At 42.1% G+C, this 21,783-nt stretch overlaps 1 protein-coding gene across 4 annotated transcripts in view; it reads right to left on the bottom strand.

The window, feature by feature from the left end:
* Nucleotides 1-13,578: 13,578 nt before the first annotated feature.
* The window catches only part of ctcf (CCCTC-binding factor (zinc finger protein)), a 68,619-nt gene continuing 60,414 nt past the window's right edge, over nucleotides 13,579-21,783 (bottom strand). For 3 of the 4 annotated variants that reach the window (XM_068049520.1, XM_068049517.1, XM_068049516.1), the window contains 3 exons: nucleotides 20,446-20,581; nucleotides 19,009-19,191; nucleotides 13,579-15,310 (listed from right to left, as the gene is read on the bottom strand). In XM_068049520.1, the coding sequence (XP_067905621.1) occupies nucleotides 15,144-15,310; nucleotides 19,009-19,191; nucleotides 20,446-20,581 (486 nt within the window). In that variant the 3' untranslated portion in view covers nucleotides 13,579-15,143. The remainder of the gene's footprint in view (nucleotides 15,311-19,008; nucleotides 19,192-20,445; nucleotides 20,582-21,783) is intronic. The other variant, XM_068049519.1, reaches the window with a different exon arrangement.

Genomic DNA, 21,783 nt, shown 5'->3' with positions numbered 1-21,783 from the left:
CAAGCAAGCTGCCATTTTTGTGAAGTTCATGGTGGAACAGCACAATTCAGACAACAATGCTTGGATATTTGAGTTCAACTTTGTATCTGAACCTCACCTGAAGTTGCTGTACTATTTTCACATAAATAATGATGAGCACCATTAGCCTCACTGTTATTTTGACAGGAAAATCTGGGTCAACATGTTAGAATTAGTAAATGTGTAGTGCATTACATCTTCCATGTAACTCATGTTTATGCCTACTGTATAGCACCACCTTGTGGCAAGGTGTTTCAGCAGCATGTGATGAACAAGTTGGGAAACCCAAACTTATAAATTTGTTCCATTGATAGTGCAAGAGTATTCAACTCACAGTAAATGGACTTCAATTTGGCCCGGTCACTGAGCTCAAAAATATAGTGAAATGTGTACCTTAGCACACGTCCTGCATAAAACAGCCTCAAGAATGTGCAAACTACCTGAATAAAATGAAATTATGTACATATATATTTAAAACATCTGTTTTAATGAATGATGCAAAATTTTAACACTATTAAACTGATGCTCTTTCTGCCCAGCTTTTTTTTTTGGCAAAGTTGAAGCCCACTGAACATTTCCATTCAAATTCCTAACTCCCCAAAAAAGAGTGCCACTCTCAAAAAGAAACGGTTAGGCTGTCCAAATGAAACTAAATATTGTATAATTCAAAAACCTGTCAGATCTGCATTGTCAGGGCAGTCTATATCATGCAATATCCACCAGTTGTGTAAATTCAATGAATTGGTGAACATTGCATTTTGTAACTCCATAATCTGTTGAAATGGGAAGACAGTTACATCCTGGAATTGTGATAGCCTAACTTAATCAATCCCAAAAGTAGACCTAGCAGAAGGACCAAATTTTTTCTCCCTAGGCTCATGATACTACAATCAGTTACCTCAGAATGAAGAAAAATTGTAATTTGCACAATTCTAAAGCAATTAACATAGTTTTAGGATGTAGGGATTTGATTTTTGAAGAGTAAAGTTCAAGTGAAAAACAACAATAAAAAAAACTTGACAACAAAATGACTGATCTAGATTCATTCATGAATCTGCCTATTCATACACGAAGCTTGTTTACAAGATCCTTAAATTATACCTTAGAACAAAGCCAGATTCGTAGATCAGAAGTAATTATCAGGCTGTGCCTGTAGTTTCAAGAATTGCTCTACATTCACACAAGACTATGATAGGGCAAAGCACATTAGGGTAGAATTTTTGAAAACAATTATTTACAACAACTTATATTTATATAGTACCCTTAACATAATAAAACACCCCAAGAGGTTTCACATGAGCGCTGTAAAGCAAAATTAGACATGAGCCAGGTAAGGTGCTATTAGGGCAAATGGCCCAAGAGGTAGTAGGTATTAAGCAGCGTCCTAAAGGAAGAGAGATAGAGTCTCGGAGAGGTTTAGGGAGGGAATTCCAGAGGTTAGCACCTAGGTAGCTGCAAACATGGCTACCAATGGTGGAGCAATTAAAATTGGGATGCTCAAGAGGTCAGTATTAGACAAGAACAGATATCTCGGAGGGCTGTGGGGCTAGAGAAGATTCCAGTGATAGGGAGGGGCAAAGGATTTGAAAATAAGGATGAGAATTTAAAAATCTAAACATTGTTTGACCAGGAGCCAATATAGATCAGCAAGCACAGGGGTGATAGGCGAATGGGACTTGGTTCAAGTAAGGACACGGGCAACGGAGTTTTAGATGAACTCAAGTTTATGGAGGGTAGAATGTGGGAGACTAGCCAGGAGTGCATTGAACTAGTCAAGTCCAGAAGTAGCAAAGGCATGAATGAGTGTTTCAGCAACAGCTGAGCTGAAGCAGGGACAAAGTTGGAAGAAGTTACAACAGGTGGTCTTAGTGATGATGTGGATATGTGGTCGGAAGCTCAACTCGGGTCAAAAATGACACCAAGGTTGCGGACAGTCCGGTTTTGTCTCACACAGTTGCCAGGGACAGGAATGAAGTCTTTAGCTAGGGAATGACATTTGGAGCAGGGACCAAAGACAATGGCTTCAGCCTTCCCAATATATAATTGGAGGACATTTTTGCTCATCCAGTACTGGATGTCCGATAACAAGTCCGATAACTTAGCAACAGTGGAGGAGTCAAGAGGGATGGTGGTGAGGTAGAGCTGGGTGGCGTCAGCATACATGTGAAAATTAACACTGTGCTTTCAGATGATGTCACCAAGAGGTGGAATGCAGATGAGGAATAGGAGGGGACCAATGATAGATCCTTGGGGAAACACTAGAGGTAATGGCACAGGAGCCATTGCAAACGATACACTGGCTACAATTAGATAGATAAGAATGGAACCAGGCGAGTGCAGTCTCACCCAGGTAGACAACAGTGGAGAGAAGTTGGAGGACGATGGTGTGATCAACTCTGTCTGCAGCCTTTGACACATCAAGAGGACCAAGAGGTATAGACTACCTTCATCACAGTCACATAGGACGTCATTTATGACTTGGTTAAGAGCCCTTTCGGTACTGGGCAGGGATGAAACCCAGTTTGGAGGGATCCAAACATGGAGTTCCGGAAAGATGGGCACGGATTTGGGAGACAAGAAGTTCAAGGACTTTGGAGGAGAAAGGGAGATTGGAGATGGGACAGTAGTTTGCAAGGACAGAGGGGTCATAGGTTGTTTTTTTTTTTAGGGCAAGGTAGTGACGGCAGATTTAAAGGAGCAAGGGACAGCACCTAATGTGAGAGAACCAGAAGGGAAAGTTGGATGGTTAGCAGTTTAGCCAGTATAGGATCCAGGGAGCAGGAGGTGGGTCTCATGGACAAGATGAGCTCAGAGAGGGCATGAGGGAGATAGGAAAGCAACTGGAGAAAGGAGAGAGTTCAAGGCTAGGGGTGGGGGGAGCATTACAGGAAGTTTGACCAGGTGGACTAGTGGAAGGGAGCGATGCGGCAGAGGCAGTAGATCAGATGATCACGATCTTAGTGACAAGGAAATCCATGAGCTCCTTGCACTTATTGGAGGCAGGGGCGAGGGGTTTAAGAAGAGGGTTTGTAATAGAGAAAAGAAGCCGGATGATCCTGGAATACTAAACAGTTTTAGCAGATCATAGCAGGACCCAATAGTGCTTAATGTGAATCCAGCCAGATCTGGCAAGGAATAACTAATTGTCCATCATATCGTTCAAGGCTGCGTCCCTTGGACTTAAGGGAGCAGAGATGAAGGCCGTACTGCCGTGGAGTCATGGCCAGGGTGAGAGAGAGCGTAATGGTTATACTGGGAACTAGGATGTCAAAGGTGGAGGTGAGGGTGCAGTTGAACAAATCAATAGCTGCAGAAATGTGGTGAACAGAGGGCTAAAGACTAGACAGTTGGGATTTTGAAAGTGCAGTTGTGATTGAATTGCGGGATATGGTTGGGGCATGGAAAGGAGACATGGGTGGAGAGTGATACAAGGAACTGAATGCAGATGGCCTTATCTGATTGATACAATGGGAGTAGCAAGACCACGTGAGATGGCAAGGTCTGGGGGGGGGGGGGGGGTGGTGGCTGTGAATATGGATTGGGCTGTTTACATGAAGGGAGAGATTTAGGGAGGATAATAGGACAGTGAACTCAGAGGACAATGTATGTTGAGTTGAAATGAAGGTTGAAAATACCAAGGATGAAAAGTCTTTTCATGCAGAGGCTTAGGGAGGAAAGCAGTAAAGATACCTTGGTGAGAATTTTTATCGTATTCAGGAAGGCAGCAGTGAATGAAGATTTTAAATGAGAGAGAAGAGGGATGGAACAAGGTGAGACACTCAAGGGAGAAGAAAGTGCCAGAGGAGTAGGGGAACAGGCCAAGATGAGATTTGGTTATAACCACCTGCCACGCAGGCCCCCACCTGCCAAGAATGAGCACATTAATTTCACCACATGGACATTAAAACTTCAAATTGTTGCTGGGACAAGGAGAAGGCCTGTTACAAGGGCTGCCAAACTGGCTGGAAAGACATTTTTGTATATTAACAGACAGTACTTGAAAGTGCAAAGGGGCTATTCCCTGCTCCAATTAAACCCACAATGGACCTTTGATCACCAGGTATTGTATACAGAGGAGACATTCCAAAGTCTACTAGGACAAGACAATACACAAGGGCCAGGAGTGGTTAGGGGAGCTGGTCACCTGACTAACTGGCTGTTGCAGGTTTTTTTGAACTAGCCACAGAAAATTTGAACTGAAAGCTCGGAATCCATTGAAGACACATGAACCCCAAGAGAGAAGTCTCCTACAGTGAACAAGGTTTAAGAAGAATACTGGGCACCAACGAAAAGCAAGAATTACCTACAAGCAAGGACTCGAGGCTCAAATGAACCGTAACTCTCCAGATATTGCCTCAAATCTTTCCACCTTATTTTTTCTTCTGCTCTTTTCTGTCCCTATCAGCATGAGTATCGCATATGCATGCTAGCATGGGTGCATCGTGTTTCCGTAGGCAACCGAGTTAGAGTTTAAGTTTTAATAAAATTTCACCTTTCTTCTTTAAACCTACGAAAGCCTACGAATGTGCTCATTTCTTTATCTTATAATTTGAAAGCAGTGAACAAGGATTCACCAAGGGGGAGCTAAAAACAGTGTTTAAAAAAAAAACTCTGACAGTAAGACCAGGTGAAGGCTGAAAGGGATCCCTAAACACCTCTCTCACCTGGTTGTAACACCACATTACACTCTGGGTGGAACATGGTGGAAGGTATAACCAGATAGGGAGGCTACATTTAAGGCAAAGGGATCATCATCCCTCAAGCCAGGTTTCCGTTAAGGCCACAATATTGATGCAATGACCCATAAGTTCAAGATGGCAAAGACTTTGCTCACAAGTGAACCGACAATCTATAGGGAGATGCAGAGAGGAAACCTATAGGTTTATCTAAGAGGGGTCAAGCCTTGGACAGCGGCGAGAGCGCCGGAAGGACAAGGAGAACTGCAGGGTTGTAGTAGGGAAATTAGGAGGGCAGAATACTAGAGAAAGAAGTGAATGGAGATATGATGATAGGAGAGAGGGTTCTACAAGGGGGAAAAAGGAAAAAAATGGAAATACTGACGGGCTCAGGTTCAGAGTGGCAGCCAAAATATGCACGTGAGTGGACTCAGGGAAAGCTCTAGTTTGTAAGATTTAGAACCTTACTTATTTGTTCTTGGACTAGACAAGAAGAATTCGGACAAGGAGACGCTGGAGGACGTGATATCAGGATGATTTATTAAGTAAAAAAGCAATATATAACAGATCCAAGGGAGTCAGTATCCTAGTGCAGGCGACCTATACTCTCCACCAGCCCTATTGGCACAGACGGCTCATGACTCCTCTTCTCTTAACTCCCCCTTTGTCATCTTCAGATCTGTGTGCTGAACCTCCAGGTCTGTTCCTTTATTCTTCATAGCCAGTGGCTCCTTGTGTGCACTGACTGGTTGGTTGGTTCATACATATTGCTGTTTCGATTGGTCCTGCCATTTCATTTGTTAATACTGCAGTTTATGCATTAATCATTATCACATGCACAAAACACTGTGTCCTTGAAACACAAACGGTCCATTATAACCTTGAGGTCCATTAGATACATTTCACGTTTCAGCAAGACTCATCCTGTTTTTCTGTTATATTTTGATCACAACTTGTTACATAGTTTGTGATATCCGCTTTTTTTTCCTTTCCATTTATCTGTTCATGTCCACGTCACAATGGGGTTCCGGTTGACTCAAACTGTATTTTCTTTCAGTAAGACACACATTTAAAATTAAATCTTCATTTACCAAAAGCTTATACAAAACATCATATATATTACATAAAAGGTACATAAAATTCATAAAGAAATAAAAAGTCCACATTTCCAGTTATGTAGGTCTGGTTACATAAAATTAGGATACATAAAAACCTGACAGTGGGATATAGGAAATAACTAGGAGACTATAGGAAGGAGTCCAGAGTTAAAAGTCAAAAATCCCAGTCAGATAACAATGACATTGGTAGGAAAGTCAGCATGAAGCATGAGTGAACTGTGTGTGACTTCAGACAGGCATAGCAAGTGAAGTCCAAAACTATGAGGGTAGAGTATCAGAGGACTCACTAATGGAAGTATTTTTGTGGGAACGAGGATGCTGGAAGTGTACAGAATCAGTTTTAAGATCAGGAAGATGGTGAAGTTGGAGGGCAGCGTAAAATCCAGAAACAGCAGCAGTTTGGCCTTTGACCCAGGCGAGTGAGTTTCTGGCCACGAACAGACGGAAGCTGAAAAACCAGTATAACCAGTGGCCAGTCACAAGCTCAGCAGCAGCCTGAAATGTCTCAATCATATAGCAGTGGTGGGGAAGGGTTGTAAACTGATCAGTTACTTTAAATATCGCAAAAGAGTAGCATCAGAGACAGAAATTAGGTCTTACTGTATACCCAATTAAATCCAGAACAGAACCATTTTCTTGACGTTAAGAGAAATCCAGGAATTTTAAGCCAAGTTTAAAGAAATGTATAGATCTAGGTTGTTTCCAGATCTTTTCCACAGCTGAGAGTGCAAAAAAAAGAGATTAGAGACAGAAACAGATTCTTACGGTTTATTCCAATGTAGTCCAGCAGAGACGTGTTCTCAATGTCCAAAAAAGTCCAGGAATTGCAAAACAAATTTGAGAGAAAATCCAGGTTCAGGCCTTTTCCAGATTCTTACCAGAGCTCACAAGGTAAAGTGGGGAATGGGGTTTGAACTAACATAGAGGCTGTTTAAAGGAATAGTTAACTTGGTCTGGCCCACATGTGATTCCAGACACAAAGCAATGTGGTGGACTCTTAAATGCCTATTGAAATGGCCTTGCAAGCCACTCAGTTGTACCAAACCGGTAGAGAAAAGTCTAAAAGGAATGAAAGCAGATGGACCACCCGGCATCGACCTAGGCACCAGAAATGACAATGGCACACCCAGCCCTGCTGACCCTGCAAAATCCTCCTTACTAATATCTGAGGGTTGCCCCAAAACTGGGAGAGCTGTCCCACAGACTAGTCAAGCAACATCCTGACCGTCATACTCACTGCATCATACCTTACAATGTCCCAGAAACCACCATCACCATCCCTGGGTATGTCCTGTCCCACACAACAAACCCACCAGAAATGGCGGCACAGTGGCATACAGTCGGGAGGGAGTTGCCCTGAGAGTCAACATTGACTCCGGATACCATGAAGTCTCATGGAATCAGGTCAAACATGGGCATGGAAACCTCCTGATTACCACCTACCGCACCCCTCCCCAACCCCATAGCTGATGAATCAGTAATCCTCCATGTTGAATAGCACTTGAAAGAAGCACTGAGGGTGGAAAGGACACAAAATGTACTCTGGGTGGGGGACTTCAATGTCATCACCAAGAGTGGCTCAGTAGTACCACTACTGACCGAGTCCTAAAGGACATATCTGCTAGACTGGCTCCGCAACAGGTGATGAGAGAGCCAACAAGAGGGAAAAACCTACTTGACCTTGTCCTCATCAACCTGTCACAGATGCATCTGTCGATGACAGTATTGGAGGGGGGCCACCGCACAGTCCTTGTGGAGACTAAGTTTTGTCTTCACAATGAGGATACCCTCTATTGTGTCGTGTGGCACTAGCACCGTGCTAAATGGGATAGATTTTGAACAGATCTAGCAACTCAAAACTGGGCATCCATGAGGTGCTGTGGGCTATCAGCAGCAGCAGAATTGTACTCACATACAATCTGTAACCTCATGGCCCAGCATATCCCACACTCTTACCATTACCATTAAAAAAGAGGCTCCACAAATACCCCATCCTCAATGATGGGGAATCCCAGCAAACCAGTGCAAAAGACAAAGCTGAAGCATTTGCAACAATCTTTAGCCAGAAGTGCTGAGTGGATGATCCATTGTGGCCTCCTCCTGAGGTCCCCTGCATCAAAGATGCAAGTCTTCAGCCAATTTGATTCATTCCACATGCTATCAAGAAATGGCTAAAGGCACTGGATACTGCAAAGGCTATGGGTCCTGACAACTCATGGCAACAGTACTGACAACTTGTGCCCCTAACCCCAAGCTGTTCCAGTACTGCTACAACACTGGCATCTACCAAACAATGGTGTGTGGCTTGGAGGGGAACTTGCAGATGGTGATGTTCCCTTGCATCTGCTGCCCTTGTCCTTCTAGGTGGTAGAGATCACAGGTTTGGAAGGTGCTATCGGAGGAGGCTTGGTGAGTGTCATGGACATACTCAATGACTGAGCTATCATCGCTCTCTGGGGTACAGAATTCTAAAGATTTACCATGCTCTGAGAGAAGAAATTCCTCATCTGTCCTAAATGGCCTACACCTTATTCTGAGACTGTGTTCCCTGGTTCTAGACAACACCACCACTCCCAACCCCCCGCCCCCAAACCCCAGCCAGGGGAAACATCTTTCCTGTATCTACCCTGTCAAGCCCTATAAGAATTTCATGTTTCAATGACATGACCTCTCATTCTTCTAAACTCGAGGGAATAAAGGCCCAGTCTCCTCAATCTCTCCTCAGGACAATCGCGCCATCCCGGAATTAGTCTGGTGAACCTTTGTTGCACTCACTCTATGGCAAGTACATCCTACCTTAGGTAAGGAGACCAAAATTGTACACAATACTCCAGGTGCAGTCTCACCAAGGCTCTATATAATTGCAGCAAGACTTCTTTATTGCTGTACTCAAATCCTCTTGCAATAAAGACCAACATACCATTTACCTTCCTAATTGTTCACTGCACCTGTATGTCATCTTTCAGTGACTTATGAACAAGGACACCCAGGTCCCTTTGGACGTCAACACTTCCGAATCTCTCCCCATTTAAGAAATACTCTGCATTTGTTTTTCCTACCAAAGTGGACAACTTCACATTTTTCCACATTATATTCCATCCGCCATGTTCTTGCCCACTCAGCCGGTCTAAATCCCCATGAAACCTCTTTGCATCTCCTCACTACTCACATTCCCACCTAGTTTTGTGTCATTAGATTTGGAAATTTACATTTGATCCCCACATCTAGATCATTTATATAGATTGCGAATCACTCAGGCCCAAACACTGATCTTTGCAGTACCCCACCAGTTGCAAATAAAATCCAAATACATCACATCCACTGGTTCCCCCCCCCCCCCCCCCCCCCATCTATTCTGCTAGTCACATGCTCAAAAAACGCCACAGGTTTGTCAAACATTATCCCCCTTTCATAAATCCATGTTGACTGCCCAATCCATTATTTTCTGTGTATCCACATCCTTTATAATAGATTCTAACATTTTCTGTACCACTGACGTCAGGCTAACAGGCCTGTAGTTCCCCACTTTCTCCCTCCCTCCTTTCTTAAATAATGAGTTCACATTTGCTACCTTCCAAATCTGCAGGAACTGTTCCAGAATCTATAGAACTTTGGAAGATGACCACCAATGCATCCACTATCTCCAGCCACCTCTTTCAACACGCTGGGATGTAGAGATCATCAGGTCTAGGTGATTTACCAACTTTCAGTCCCATTAATTTCTCCAGTACTACTATTTTTTTAAACCAATAATTTCTTGGCTGAGTTTGCTGACAACGCAACCACTAGGTGGTGCTGCAGTCGCACATACACAAATGCAGCCTGTGCCACTAAAACGTCAGTCTGCGACATGCAGGCAGCTGCCAGGACTAAAGATGGCACTGCTCAAATAATCACACAAAGGTAACGTAAACACATGGCAGCACACAATGGCCAGAGGGAGTGAGTGGGGGGGGGGGGGAAGGAGAGACTGTGGGGAGGAGAGCGCACCAAGGTCTTCAGCCGCTCTCTCCCCACTTTCCCCTCCCCCCTCTCTTGCCGCGTTACGCGATGACATCATCTGTGCATGTGCCAACCAGTTCTGGCAATGCAGAACGCAGCGCACGCGCAGAGAGCAGCCCTTCTGCGCATGTGCGCAGATTGGCGCAGTCTGATGACGCCAGCTGCTGGCTGCGTTGTCAAGAATCACTTTGTAATTTCTTTCAGTTCCCTATTCTCACTAGTCCCTTGGTTCTCTAGTATTTCTGGGAGGTTTTTTGCATCTTCCTCTGTGAAGACAGATAAAAAGTATTTATTTAGTTTCTCTGCCATTTCTTTATTCCCCATTATAAATTCTCCTGTCTCTGCCTGAATGGGGCTACATTCGCCTTTGCTTATCTTTTCCTTTTTACATACCTATAGCTTTTACAGTCCATTTTTATATTTCTCACTAGCTTACGTTCATATTCTATTCTCCCTTTATCAGTTTCTTGGTCTTCCTTTGTTGAATTCTAAAATGCTCGCAATCCTCAGGCTTAGTACTTTTTTGGCAACTTTATAATCTCTCCTTTTATCTAATACAATCTGGTTAGCCACGGTTGGATCACTTGTTGGGTTTCTGTGCCTCAAAGGAATGTATATTTGTTGTAAACTATGCATTAATTATTTGAATGCTAGCCATTGTGGCATCCTTTCTCTTTATATTTCTAATGTTTGGCAAATTTACAAAGCAATGTTTTTCCATGCACCCTTGCACCTTGATTTATTTCGCAGATTTCTTAGCTATACTGGAAATCTACTAGCTTGCCATCATTTCTGCATTGGTTCAATTATGATCCTACCTTTACCATGGCCATCTGTGGTGCTGCCTGTTGGTTTGCTTTTACTTTCTGAAGAACAAAAAGAATCTATTTTTGCACTTTCGTTCAATGGGGATGAGGAAAATGAAGAGAAAAAAAATTACATACACAGATCTATTATGCATCACAGAACTGAACCATCATACAATAGTTTTAAAATTGTAACAGATTAAAAAGCATACAATTCTAATAATTGCGGCAATGTCACTGGACCAGTAATCCAGAGACCTACAGCAATGCTCCAGAGACACGAGTTCAAATCCCAAGGTGGCTGGGGGAATTTTAATTCAATTAATTTTTAAAAATCTAGAATAAAAAGCTAGTCTCACTAATGGTGACCAAATACTGGATTGTCATAAAAATCAATCTGTTTCATTAATGAGCATTAGGATAGGAAATCTGCAGTTCTTATCTGGTCTGGCCTACATGACTTCAGACCCATAGCAATGTGGTTGACTCTTAACTGCCCTCTGAAATGGCCAAGTAAGCCACTCAATTTTATCAAACTGCTACAGAAAAGTCAAAGAATAAAACCAGAAGGACCACCCACCATCAACCTAGGCACCAGAAACAAAAAGGCACAAGTTGCCCCGGTGACTCTGCAAAGTTCTCCTCATTAGCATCTGGGGATTTGTGCCAAAATTGGGAGAGCTGTCCCACAGACTAGTCAAACAATAGCCTGACATAGTCATACTTACTGAATCATACCTTACAACCGTAACGTCTTCAACTTCAAACTTTTCTATGGTTCCTTTAAATTCTCTCAAATTTTTAGGGCAAGATCAACCAAGGCTTTAAACTTTTAATCAAATTTTGCTCTTAAAATAATCTAGGGTTTCTGGCCCACAACCAAGAGACTTTGAGAGAACTAATTTGGCTTCACAGAGCACACAATTGATCCAAGTTTGGGTCAAAACAGGATGAGAAAAAGAATTTGCATTTATATAGTGTCTTTCACAATCTCAGGACATCCCAAAACGCTTCACAGCCAAATAAGTGTCATTACCATCTATGCTAAGTTCTCACTAATTGTTCAGTTTGAAGACAAAGATCTTGGAATCACATTCTGTCTGAAATCTAGTACCACAAAATGTAGTATTTTGTCAAGGTGCACTTGGCAATTTTGATCCATACACAAGACCTAGATAAGTAAAGGCCGCTTCATTACAATTACACACCACAACCACCAAAGCAAATTGCAATGCTAGTTTATTTATTGAGAATTCAATCTGAGCAAGGTTTAAAACCTACACACAAAAGCAAAATAGTGTAGATGCGGGAGAGTGAGTGAGTCAATGTTGCAAGTCAATGACCTTTGTCAGCAATGGAAGTTAGAAATGAAAGGATTTTAAGCAAGTACAGAGTCGGAGAGGGTGGGCTGGGTGGACAACGAAAGGGGAGGTCTGTGATAGGGTGGAAAGGATCTGTGATGGGGTGAAAAGCAATCTCTCCTGCCTTCCACCCTATCACAGGCCTTCCTTATTGTTCTTCTCTCTCTCCCCCAACCCTGTATTTACTTAAAACCCATTAATCTCTTAACATTTCCTAGTTCTGATGAAATCAACTTTCTCTCTCTCCACAGATGCTGCCTGACTTGCTGAGTATCTCCAGCATTTTCTGTTTTTATTTAAAATGAGTGCGCTCAGAATAATACTTCACAATTGCACAGCCAAGTCCTGGTGCCTACTCCACAAGTAGCTTCAGACCAGTGACATAGGTACAGATTAAAATGTGAGGCAGGAGTCCAGCAATGTCCGACAATCTATAGCCACATAGACAGCAGCAGTATTGGATTGGTAATAACAGTTAAATGAAAAGAATTGAGGCAGATCTTGATTATTAGTTGTCCCAATGTAGTGCTTCTCCTTGAGAGGCTTTTTCATCTTTTCCAATCCAAAATTAGCCTTTTAGTTTTCTTAGGATTGCAAGAGTCTTCAAATTTTTAAGCTCCTCTTGGAAGTCACTTGTTTACTAAAGCATAACCCAACTAGCATTTGGAAAAAAAAAGAACACATCTGCAAAGCCCCTTTAATGGCCACATCAGAACTTTCTCATTTTAAAGAGACATTAAAAATTCATCATCTGGTTGCTAGCTACTTAAGTGAGAATCCCATTGTCAGATTTGAGTTGCAATCATGAAAACTTAACATTTTTTCACCAACTTACCTCCCTAACTCAGTTTCTCCTTTCAGTGAATCTGTGCAGGCGCTGATCATAATGGAGCTGAGGCGCAGAAATATGGTAAAGATAATAGGCCGGAACTGAAGGACCAACCCGTAGACTTGGCAGACACCCAATAAGGTTGCTATTTTCTTTAGATCACATTTCACATGCTAAGTGCTTCTCTTCAAACCTAGAAGCCTTAGTTTTCTTTTTAAAAGCACTCTTCACACACCAGCAGCTGATATAGGAAATTCAAGAGCACTTCCACTTTGATTTTCTTTCCATCAACAAACACTAAATTCTCAATGTACACCAAGACCAATATCTATCCCCAGTGAATAATGACAATCTCATTCTTAGAAGTGACTATTGCTTTTACAAACATTTCACAATAAGCTTCATTTTCTGTGTCTCTAACAAATTCCTGACTGAACATTCTTTAAGCAGCTTTGAGTTTTCAGTTATAAAAGACTGCCAAATGGTACAAACATGCTTAAATCGCACAGTTGAGTCTCAAAATTTCATGCGATACACCTTTTCCAGCAGGGTGTGGAAATAGTACCTCGTGTGGAAATAAAAATGGCTAACATTTAGTAACAATATTTCAATGTTTTATGATCCATTATGAAAATAGGTATAAAATCACATGCAGTAAATGCACAGGCACCTATTCTGCCATTGAATTAAAATACAAAAGAAAATATCAAGTGTCAATGAATGAATTTGCAAATGTAATGTAATTCAACTAAAATGAAGACACACAAATGAAAGGCAGGTAAATGGTTTATTTACCAGCTGTACAGCACTACATTAATTAAATGCTTTACCCTAGCTTTCACAACCCCATTGAAAGAGTATTTTTACATTGTCTCCTCATCAGCTTGACTCCCTTTCCTTCACTGAAACAGTACAGCTAAATATAAAAAAAATCAACCCAGAGTCAGAGCTAAAAAGGGGGCAGAAAGCATATTTAATTGCAATTCACCTAGAACAGAAAAAAGAATTTCATGTTGAGTCAGCAAATAAAGCTTGCGTTTTCTGACATACTTCTGTGGTATAACTTTCTCATATCTGCAACAGCGCAAACTTCTTTTAAACTTCACATTACTTTATTTTGCAACACAAAGCACATGGATATAACTCACTCTTCAAAACTGTGCCTTGTCCTAGTTTTAAAGGATTAATTCCATTATGCCCTCTTACAAATACATCAGATACATAATGAGGTTCAGAGAAGCAAAAAAATATATAGTTAGGTGGGAGGCAGCCAACCTATAGTGGAAATATAAGTAATTAAAATTTACAACATTAAAATCTGCAACTTTAAAGGGATTTGTAGAATGCTGTGAATGTGCTCATTACAATTTGACATTTTCTGCTCTGAACAGCTCAATTTGCAAATTAATTTTTACATGATTCTGCACATATTCACAAACGCTGAAGAGTTTGACTCTTTGTGACAAATGTAATTTGTAAACGTCTCAAGCAGTGGTTAAAATGTTATTCTCCTGCACTTGATACATAATCACTAGAAAAGATTAAAATGTAAAAAAGTTATCTACAACAAGCATGACCATTTTGAGATGCCCTGTACAAAAAAAAGGAAACACACAACAACCGTCAGTGTTACTATGGTCAGTTGTAAAATAATTCACGTGGCTTGAACTTAATTTAATAGTAACACAATGATTTTCAATCAGTGATTTGCATTCTGAGACGCCCAACTATAGCGGAAGAAACCAAAAGTTGTGTATTATCATTTACAATTGGGTTGCACAAAAACATGACTATACGTCCAAAAATTCACAATTCTTTTGTATTTAAAGTTTACTACAAGTCAAGTTTTCACCTGCTCAGCTCTAGAGTATAGCAGGATGTTATGGTAAAAATAGCCTATGTTTTTTTGCAACATATATATATATCACAATGTTTCGTGCCACTGGGAAACATTCCTCTTATTATGCAAAAAGAGCTACGGCACAGATACTGTACACAATTGTTATTTAAGGGCAGGAACTATTTTACTGCTCTGCGTACATAAAGTGTACAAAGCATCTCATGGTATACCATTTCGGTTCTGAGAAATCAGAGAAGTTGTATTGGGTACAATTTTTGGAACAAATAAAATAATTTCTGATTCATAAATAGCATTCTATGCTATAAAAAGGGAACCTAGTCTATACTCATTTTAGCTTCCTGGATGAGAAATTCTCCCTAGTACTCCGAAGGTTAAATGGTCTAAATCATTTCATATAAGCATGTGTCAAAGCAAAAATACATGTAATTTTATTCCCCGGGGCCATATTATTAGCATGCCTGGCATTCCTCCATCACCGGTCCATCATACTAAGGATCATCTCAGGTGTGATATCGCCATTCTGAGCCTCAATGCCTGCTTGCACTGGCACATCTTCAGCTTCAGGCTCTTTCTTTATCTCAACAATGATGTTTTCAATAGTTGTAGTCCCTGGTTCTTGCAACTGTTGAACTGTTGCTGCTGAGATGAGAAAGGAACAAGATCAAAGTCAATGTTAAAATTAATTGAAAAGTTAGAAATGTGCTTTTAAAGGAGTAGGGAATTGTATTCTGATCAAAAATGCTTCATTCCAACTGAGAACTAGCAAACAGGAAATAATATTACGTAAATGTAATTTTAAATGTAATCTTTGTTCTTTAAAAACAGACTTGGATAGTGCTACAGATTGCCTTAGCGTTAGTTTACTATGTCAAATTGTTAATCGCAGCCAGGTACTTCATATTTATGGCAAGAAAATTCAAGGGAGAACCATCTCAAGTCTATTACTTAGAAGCCAGTTTCAGCATGTTATTGTTGGTCGAAAACCAAATTTCTATTTCAAGGTTACTTATATAGATAAAAGGTGATTGACATTTAAGGACTGATACCCACATTACTCCACTCAACATCTTGTAGGTAGGCTGATTTCCTATTTGTTTTAAACCAATTTCTCATTTAGCCTCATGTTCTACTTTGAATACCTATAATTTTTAGTTTACCCAAGTCTCCAAGACTGGACCATGCCAAAGCTTTCTGAAGATCTAAAACAATCAGTTTCTCTATATACTTTAATAAAAGCAAAATACTGCGGATGCTGGAAATCTGAAACAAAAACAAGAAATGCTGGAATCACTCAGCAGGTCTGGCAGCATCTGTGGAAAGAGAAGCAGAGTTAACGTTTCGGGTCAGTGACCCTTCTTCGGAACTGACAAATATTAGAAAAGTCACAGATTATAAGCAAGTGAGGTGGGGGTGGGGCAAGAGATAACAAAGGAGAAGGTGCAGATTGGACCAAGCCACATAGCTGACCAAAAGGTCATGGAGCAAAGGCAAACAATATGTTAATGGTGTGTTGAAAGACAAAGCATTAGTACAGATTAGGTGTAAATACACTGATTATTGAACAGCAGCAAGTGCAAACCTGAAAAAAACCTGAAAAAAACAGTGGGTAAGCAAACTGAACAAACTAAGATGAAATGAAATAAATGCAAAAAAAAAAGGATTGTAAAAAATGTAAAAAAGAATGAAAAAAGGAAGAAAAACTAACTAAAAATGAAAGTAAAATGGGGGGCTGTTGGGGGGGGGAAAATGACCTCTCAGGGGAAAGCAGCAACAGCCAAGTTCGTGGCATCATGGAGGGCTCTGCTGCACAGCAGGGGAGGAAAAGGGTTGTAAGAGCTATAGTGATAGGGGATTCTATCGGAAGGGGTGCAGATAGGCGTTTCTGTGGCCGCAAACGAGACTCCAGGATGGTATGTTGCCTCCCTGGTGCTAGGGTCAAGGATGTCTCTGAGCAGCTGCAAGACATTCTGAAAGGGGAGGGTGAGCAGCCAGAGGTCGTGGTCCATATTGGTACTAACGACATAGGCAGGAAAAGAGATGAGGTCCTGCAAAGTGAACATAGGGAGTTAGGTTAAAAAGCAGGACCTCTAGGGTTATAATCTCAGGATTACTCCCTGTGCCACGTGCTAGTGAGAGTAGGAATAGGAGGATTAGGCAAATGAATTCGTGGCTGAAGAGCTGGTGTAGGCAGGAGGTCATTGGGATCTCTTCTGGTGCAGAGGTGACCTGTACAAGAAGGACAGGTTGCATCTAAACTGGAGGGGGACCAATATCCTTGCGGGGAGGTTTGCTAGTACTACTCGGGAGGGTTTAAACTAGTCTCGCTGGGGGGGGGGGGTGGGACCCAAATTAGTAGTCTCTCTGATGATAGTTGAGGCAAATGTAGAGGTTAAAGCAAGCAAGTCCAGTAGGCAGGCCGGGCAGGGGCGGAACAGGGAGCTTGGAAGGTCTGGTAGGCTAAACTGCATTTACTTTAATGCAAAAAACCTTACAGGTAAGGCAGATGAACTCAAGAGCATGGATCGGTACATGGGATTATGATATTATTGCTATTACGGAAACGTGGTTGAGGGATGGGCAGGACTGGCTGCTCAATGTTCCGGGGTACCGATCTTTCTGGCATGACAGAGGTGGAGGTAAGAGAGGAAGGGGAGTTGCACTATTGATTAGGGAGGACATCACGGCAGTACTTAGAGAGGATATCCCAGGGGGAATGTCCAGCGAGGCCATATGGGTAGAACTTAGAAATAGGAAAGGGGTGATCACTTTGATGGGATTATACTATAGGCCCCCCAATAGTCAGAGGGAAATGGAGGAGCATATATGTAGGGAAATCACAGATAGGTGTAGGAATTATAGGGTTGTAATAGTAGGTGATTTTAACTTCCCTAATATTGACTGGGACTGCCTTAGTGCTAAGGTATCAGATGGGGAAGAATTTGTTAAGTGTGTCCAGGATAGTTTTCTGAAGCAGTATGTGGATGGCCCTACTAGAGAAGGGGCTACACTCGACCTCCTCTTAGGAAATGAGGATGGGCAGGTGGTTGATGTGTCAGTGGGGGAGCACTTTGGATCCAGTGACCATAACTCTATTAGCTTCAAGATAGTTATGGAAAAGGATATGACTGGTCCTCAGGTTGAAGTCCTAAATTGGGGGAAGGCTAATTTCAATGGCATCAGACAGGAACTCTCAAAAGTTGAATGGGAGAGGCTATTTACAGGTAAAGGGACATCTGGCAAGTGGGAGGCTTTTAAAAGTGAGATAGGAAGAGTTCAGGGCCGGCATGTTCCTGTTAGATGGAAGGGCAAGGCTGGCAAGTTTAGGGAACCTTGGTTGACGAGGGATATTGAGGGTCTGGTCAGGGCAAAGAAGGAGGCATATGTCAGGTATAGGCAGCTGGGATCGAGCGAGTCCCTCAAGGAGTATAGGTGATGTAGGACTATACTTAAGAAGGAAATTAGGAGGGCAAAAAGGGGCCATGAGATTTCCCTGGCAGATAAGATAAAGGAGAATCCTAAAAGATTCTATCAGTATATTAAGAGTAAAAGGGTAGCTAGGGAGAGAGTAGGTCCTCTTAAGGATCAGTGTGGCAATCTATGTGTGGAGCCACAGGAAATGGGCGAGGTCTTAAATGAATAGTTCTCATCCGTATTTACTGTGGAGAAGGTCATGGAAACTAGTGAGTTCAAGGGAGGGAACACCAATATCCTGGAGCATATCAACATTACAAAGGAGGAGGTGTTGGAGGTTTTGAAGCACATTAAGGTGGATAAATCCCCAGGGCCTGACCAGGTGTATCCTAGGATGCTATGGGAAGCAAGGGAGGAGATTGCTGGGGCCCTGGCAGAGATTTTTTTTTTTATCAGCGTTAGCCACGGGTATCGGAAGACTGGAGGATAGCTAGTGTTGTGCCCTTATTTAAGAAGGGCAGCAGGGATAAGCCAGGGAACTACAGGCTGGTGAGCCTTACATCAGTGGTGGGAAAGTTATTGGAAGGGATTCTGAGACACAGGATTTCTATGCATCTGGAAAGGCATGGTCTGATTAGGGATAGTCAGCATGGCTCTTTGTGCATGGGAAATCAAGTCTCACGAATTTGATTGAGTTTTTCAAGGAGGTGACCAAGAGGATTGACGAGGGCACGGCGATGGACGTGGTCTACATGGACTTTAGCAAGGCTTTTGACAAGGTCCCGCTTGGTAGGCTGGTCCAGAAGGTTCGAACACATGGGATCTAGGGTGAGCTAGCAAATTGGATACAAAATTGGCTTGGGTTGGGCCAAAGGTGCACCAAAAATACATTACTGGACCTTTGCTTGTATAAAATGTTACACTACCAGTATTTTTATTTGATTGATTGGCTTTGCCCGGTGGTCTACCCCTTCGCTTTTTGGCTGGTGTAGGTATGGGGATGACTTCTGCAATAGGTGGCTCCTCCTCCTCCTCTTCCTCAGGTTTGCTCACAACTGGCTCATCATCTTCATCACCATCTAGTTCAGGTTCAGCATTATCCTCATCATCTACAAAAGTAGAAAGTACACCAATGACAACAAGATCATGCATCAGAACAAGACAGCTTAACCCACCATTACTAAAAATCCAACTTAGCAGTGTGTTATAAGACAAGGATCAGTCATCTTACAACAGTTTATTTTGTTCTTTAATAATGTCTCCTTCAATTCCACTTACACAATGCTTTCTGTTATTACATTCAGTATGACATTGCCACTTTCTGTGAGGAGAACAGCAGAAGTGATCCCCCAATTAGTCTTCTATTTTTCACATTAAAAAAAGTAATTAAACCACATTATTTAAGCATGGATCAACATTCAACTATTCTGGGGTACTAATCTCACCCCAAACTTTGATTAAAAGAGCAAAGATGGGTTAACATTGAGAGATTCAAACTTCTACAGTAACCAACACATTTCAAAACCTTGCAAAATGCTTTTAACCAGGATCTCTGAGGGCAAGTGAAGTCTGAAGTTGATGAGACCAAAATTTAAAAAAGCATAGAGAATATACAATGCAGAAAAAGATTAATTATTCATCAAGGAGAAAGAACAAGTTCAGATGTATTTGTTGCAAATTCTGCAGTCAATAGAGCACTGTTTGACAGCATGACATCATGTGAGAGACATTTAAGGTACGACTGCAACACCCTGCAAATGAGTGTTGCAATCTATTACCCAACATCTGGAAAACTCTCCAACCACTACCATGGTTCAAAATAGGAAGCTCAGCTGAAATCCAAAGCCCTTGGCAATAAGTAGCTATGAAGCTTAGTGAAGGTGTAGTTTAACTGCCTTGAAATGGAAAGACTTGCTGCAACCACTGATATTCTTGAAGAACAAGGGAATGGCTCTGATAATAAAGTTATGTCAGAAGAGGCCGAGAAGAAAATGGTTCAAAGAAGCAAACCTAGACAATTCCTTCAACAGCTTACTGCATCATTGGAATCGGTCTTTAATTGATTGCACCTTATAATCACGAACATAGGCTAGGAATTAGTTCTCTCATCCTTCTGGAGTGAGGATACATGATATACACTTGTGAAGCAAACAAAAATAGCTAGGCAACCTTTGTTCCAGCAGCTACTTATGCCGTTCAATAGCCTGCACTGAATATAGAAAGGGCCTTTGCACGAAAGATGTTACTCAATTTAAGGGTTTTTTAAAAATCTCTAACCAAATGACCAAGCTCACTTCCTTCAAAACTGTCTAGTCAGGTAACTGGTACTACTGCAGAGTAATTAAGAATGAGTACAATATTACCACTATCAGAGGAGTCTCCTTTCTTGGACTGCATTTTCCGCTTCCTCCCACGCCCCTTGCTCTTCTTCCGTTCTACAGCATCTCCTTCTTCACCTCCTGGCCCACTGCAATTCTCAGCATGCTTCGTCATTGTATTCTGCAGAAAGCATAGAAAAACGTATGTTTATGCAGAAAATGCTTACAAAGAAGATCAATAAAATGCAAAATACTGTGAATGCTGGAAATCTGAAATAAAAGCATAAAATATTGGAAATACTCAGCAGGCCAGGCGGCATCCTTGGACAGAGAAACAAAGATAATTTTTCAGTTCGATAACCTTTTGTGAAGACTTCCACAACATTAGAAAACAAAATAAATAACCTGACTAGTAGATCTGTGGTAACTTCACAAAATGCGCCAAAAACCCAGAGTCGGAGACCAGAGTCAGAGCGGGAGTGGAGCAGGTGGAGGGGGGGGGGGGGGGAAATAAATTTTAAAAAATCGAAGTGACAGAGTGACGTCACAATCAAGAGAGAGAGCAGGGAAGAAGCTACATGTTTAGTGAGTATCTGCTAAGTGATTAAGGTCCATTCTAATCCTCATGTTTAAAATAGTAAAGGAACTCTTCTTTGGCCTCCTTGTCTTGAGAGACAATGGGTAAGCGCCAGGAGGTGGTCAGTGGTTTCTGGAGCAGCACCTGGAGTGGCTATAAAGGCCAATATTAGAGTGACAGACTCTTCCACAGGTGCTGCAGAAGAAATTGTTTGTCGGGGCTGTCACACAGTTGGCTCTTCCCCTTGCGCTTCTGTCTTTTTTCCTGCCAACTGCTAAGTCTCTTCGACTCGCCACACTTTAGCCCCGCCTTTATGGCTGCCCGCCAGCTCTGGCAATCACTGGCAACTGACTCCCACGACTTGTGATCAATGTCACAGGACTTCATGTCGTGTTTGCAGACGTCTTTAAAGCGGAGACATGGACGGCCGGTGGGTCTGATACCAGTGGCGAGCTCGCTGTACAATGTGTCTTTGGGGTCCTGCCATCTTCCATGCGGCTCACATGGCCAAGCCATCTCAAGTGCCGCTGACTCAGTAGTGTGTTTAAGCTGGGGATGCTGGCCGCCTCGAGGACTTCTGTGTTGGAGATGCGGTCCTGCCACCTGATGCCAAGGATTCTCCAGAGGCAGCGAAGATGGAATGAATTGAGACGTCGCTCTTGGCTGACATACGTTGTCCAGGCCTCGCTGCCATAGAGCAAGGTACTGAGGACACAGGCTTGATACACTCGGACTTTTGTGTTCCGTGTCAGTGCGCCATTTTCCCACACTCTCTTGGCCAGTCTGGACATAGCAGTGGAAGCCTT

This window comes from Heterodontus francisci, chromosome 17 (assembly GCF_036365525.1).
Source record: "Heterodontus francisci isolate sHetFra1 chromosome 17, sHetFra1.hap1, whole genome shotgun sequence".
Classification (NCBI taxonomy): Eukaryota; Metazoa; Chordata; class Chondrichthyes; order Heterodontiformes; family Heterodontidae; genus Heterodontus; species Heterodontus francisci.
This window is presented reverse-complemented; position numbering and strand designations above follow the sequence as displayed.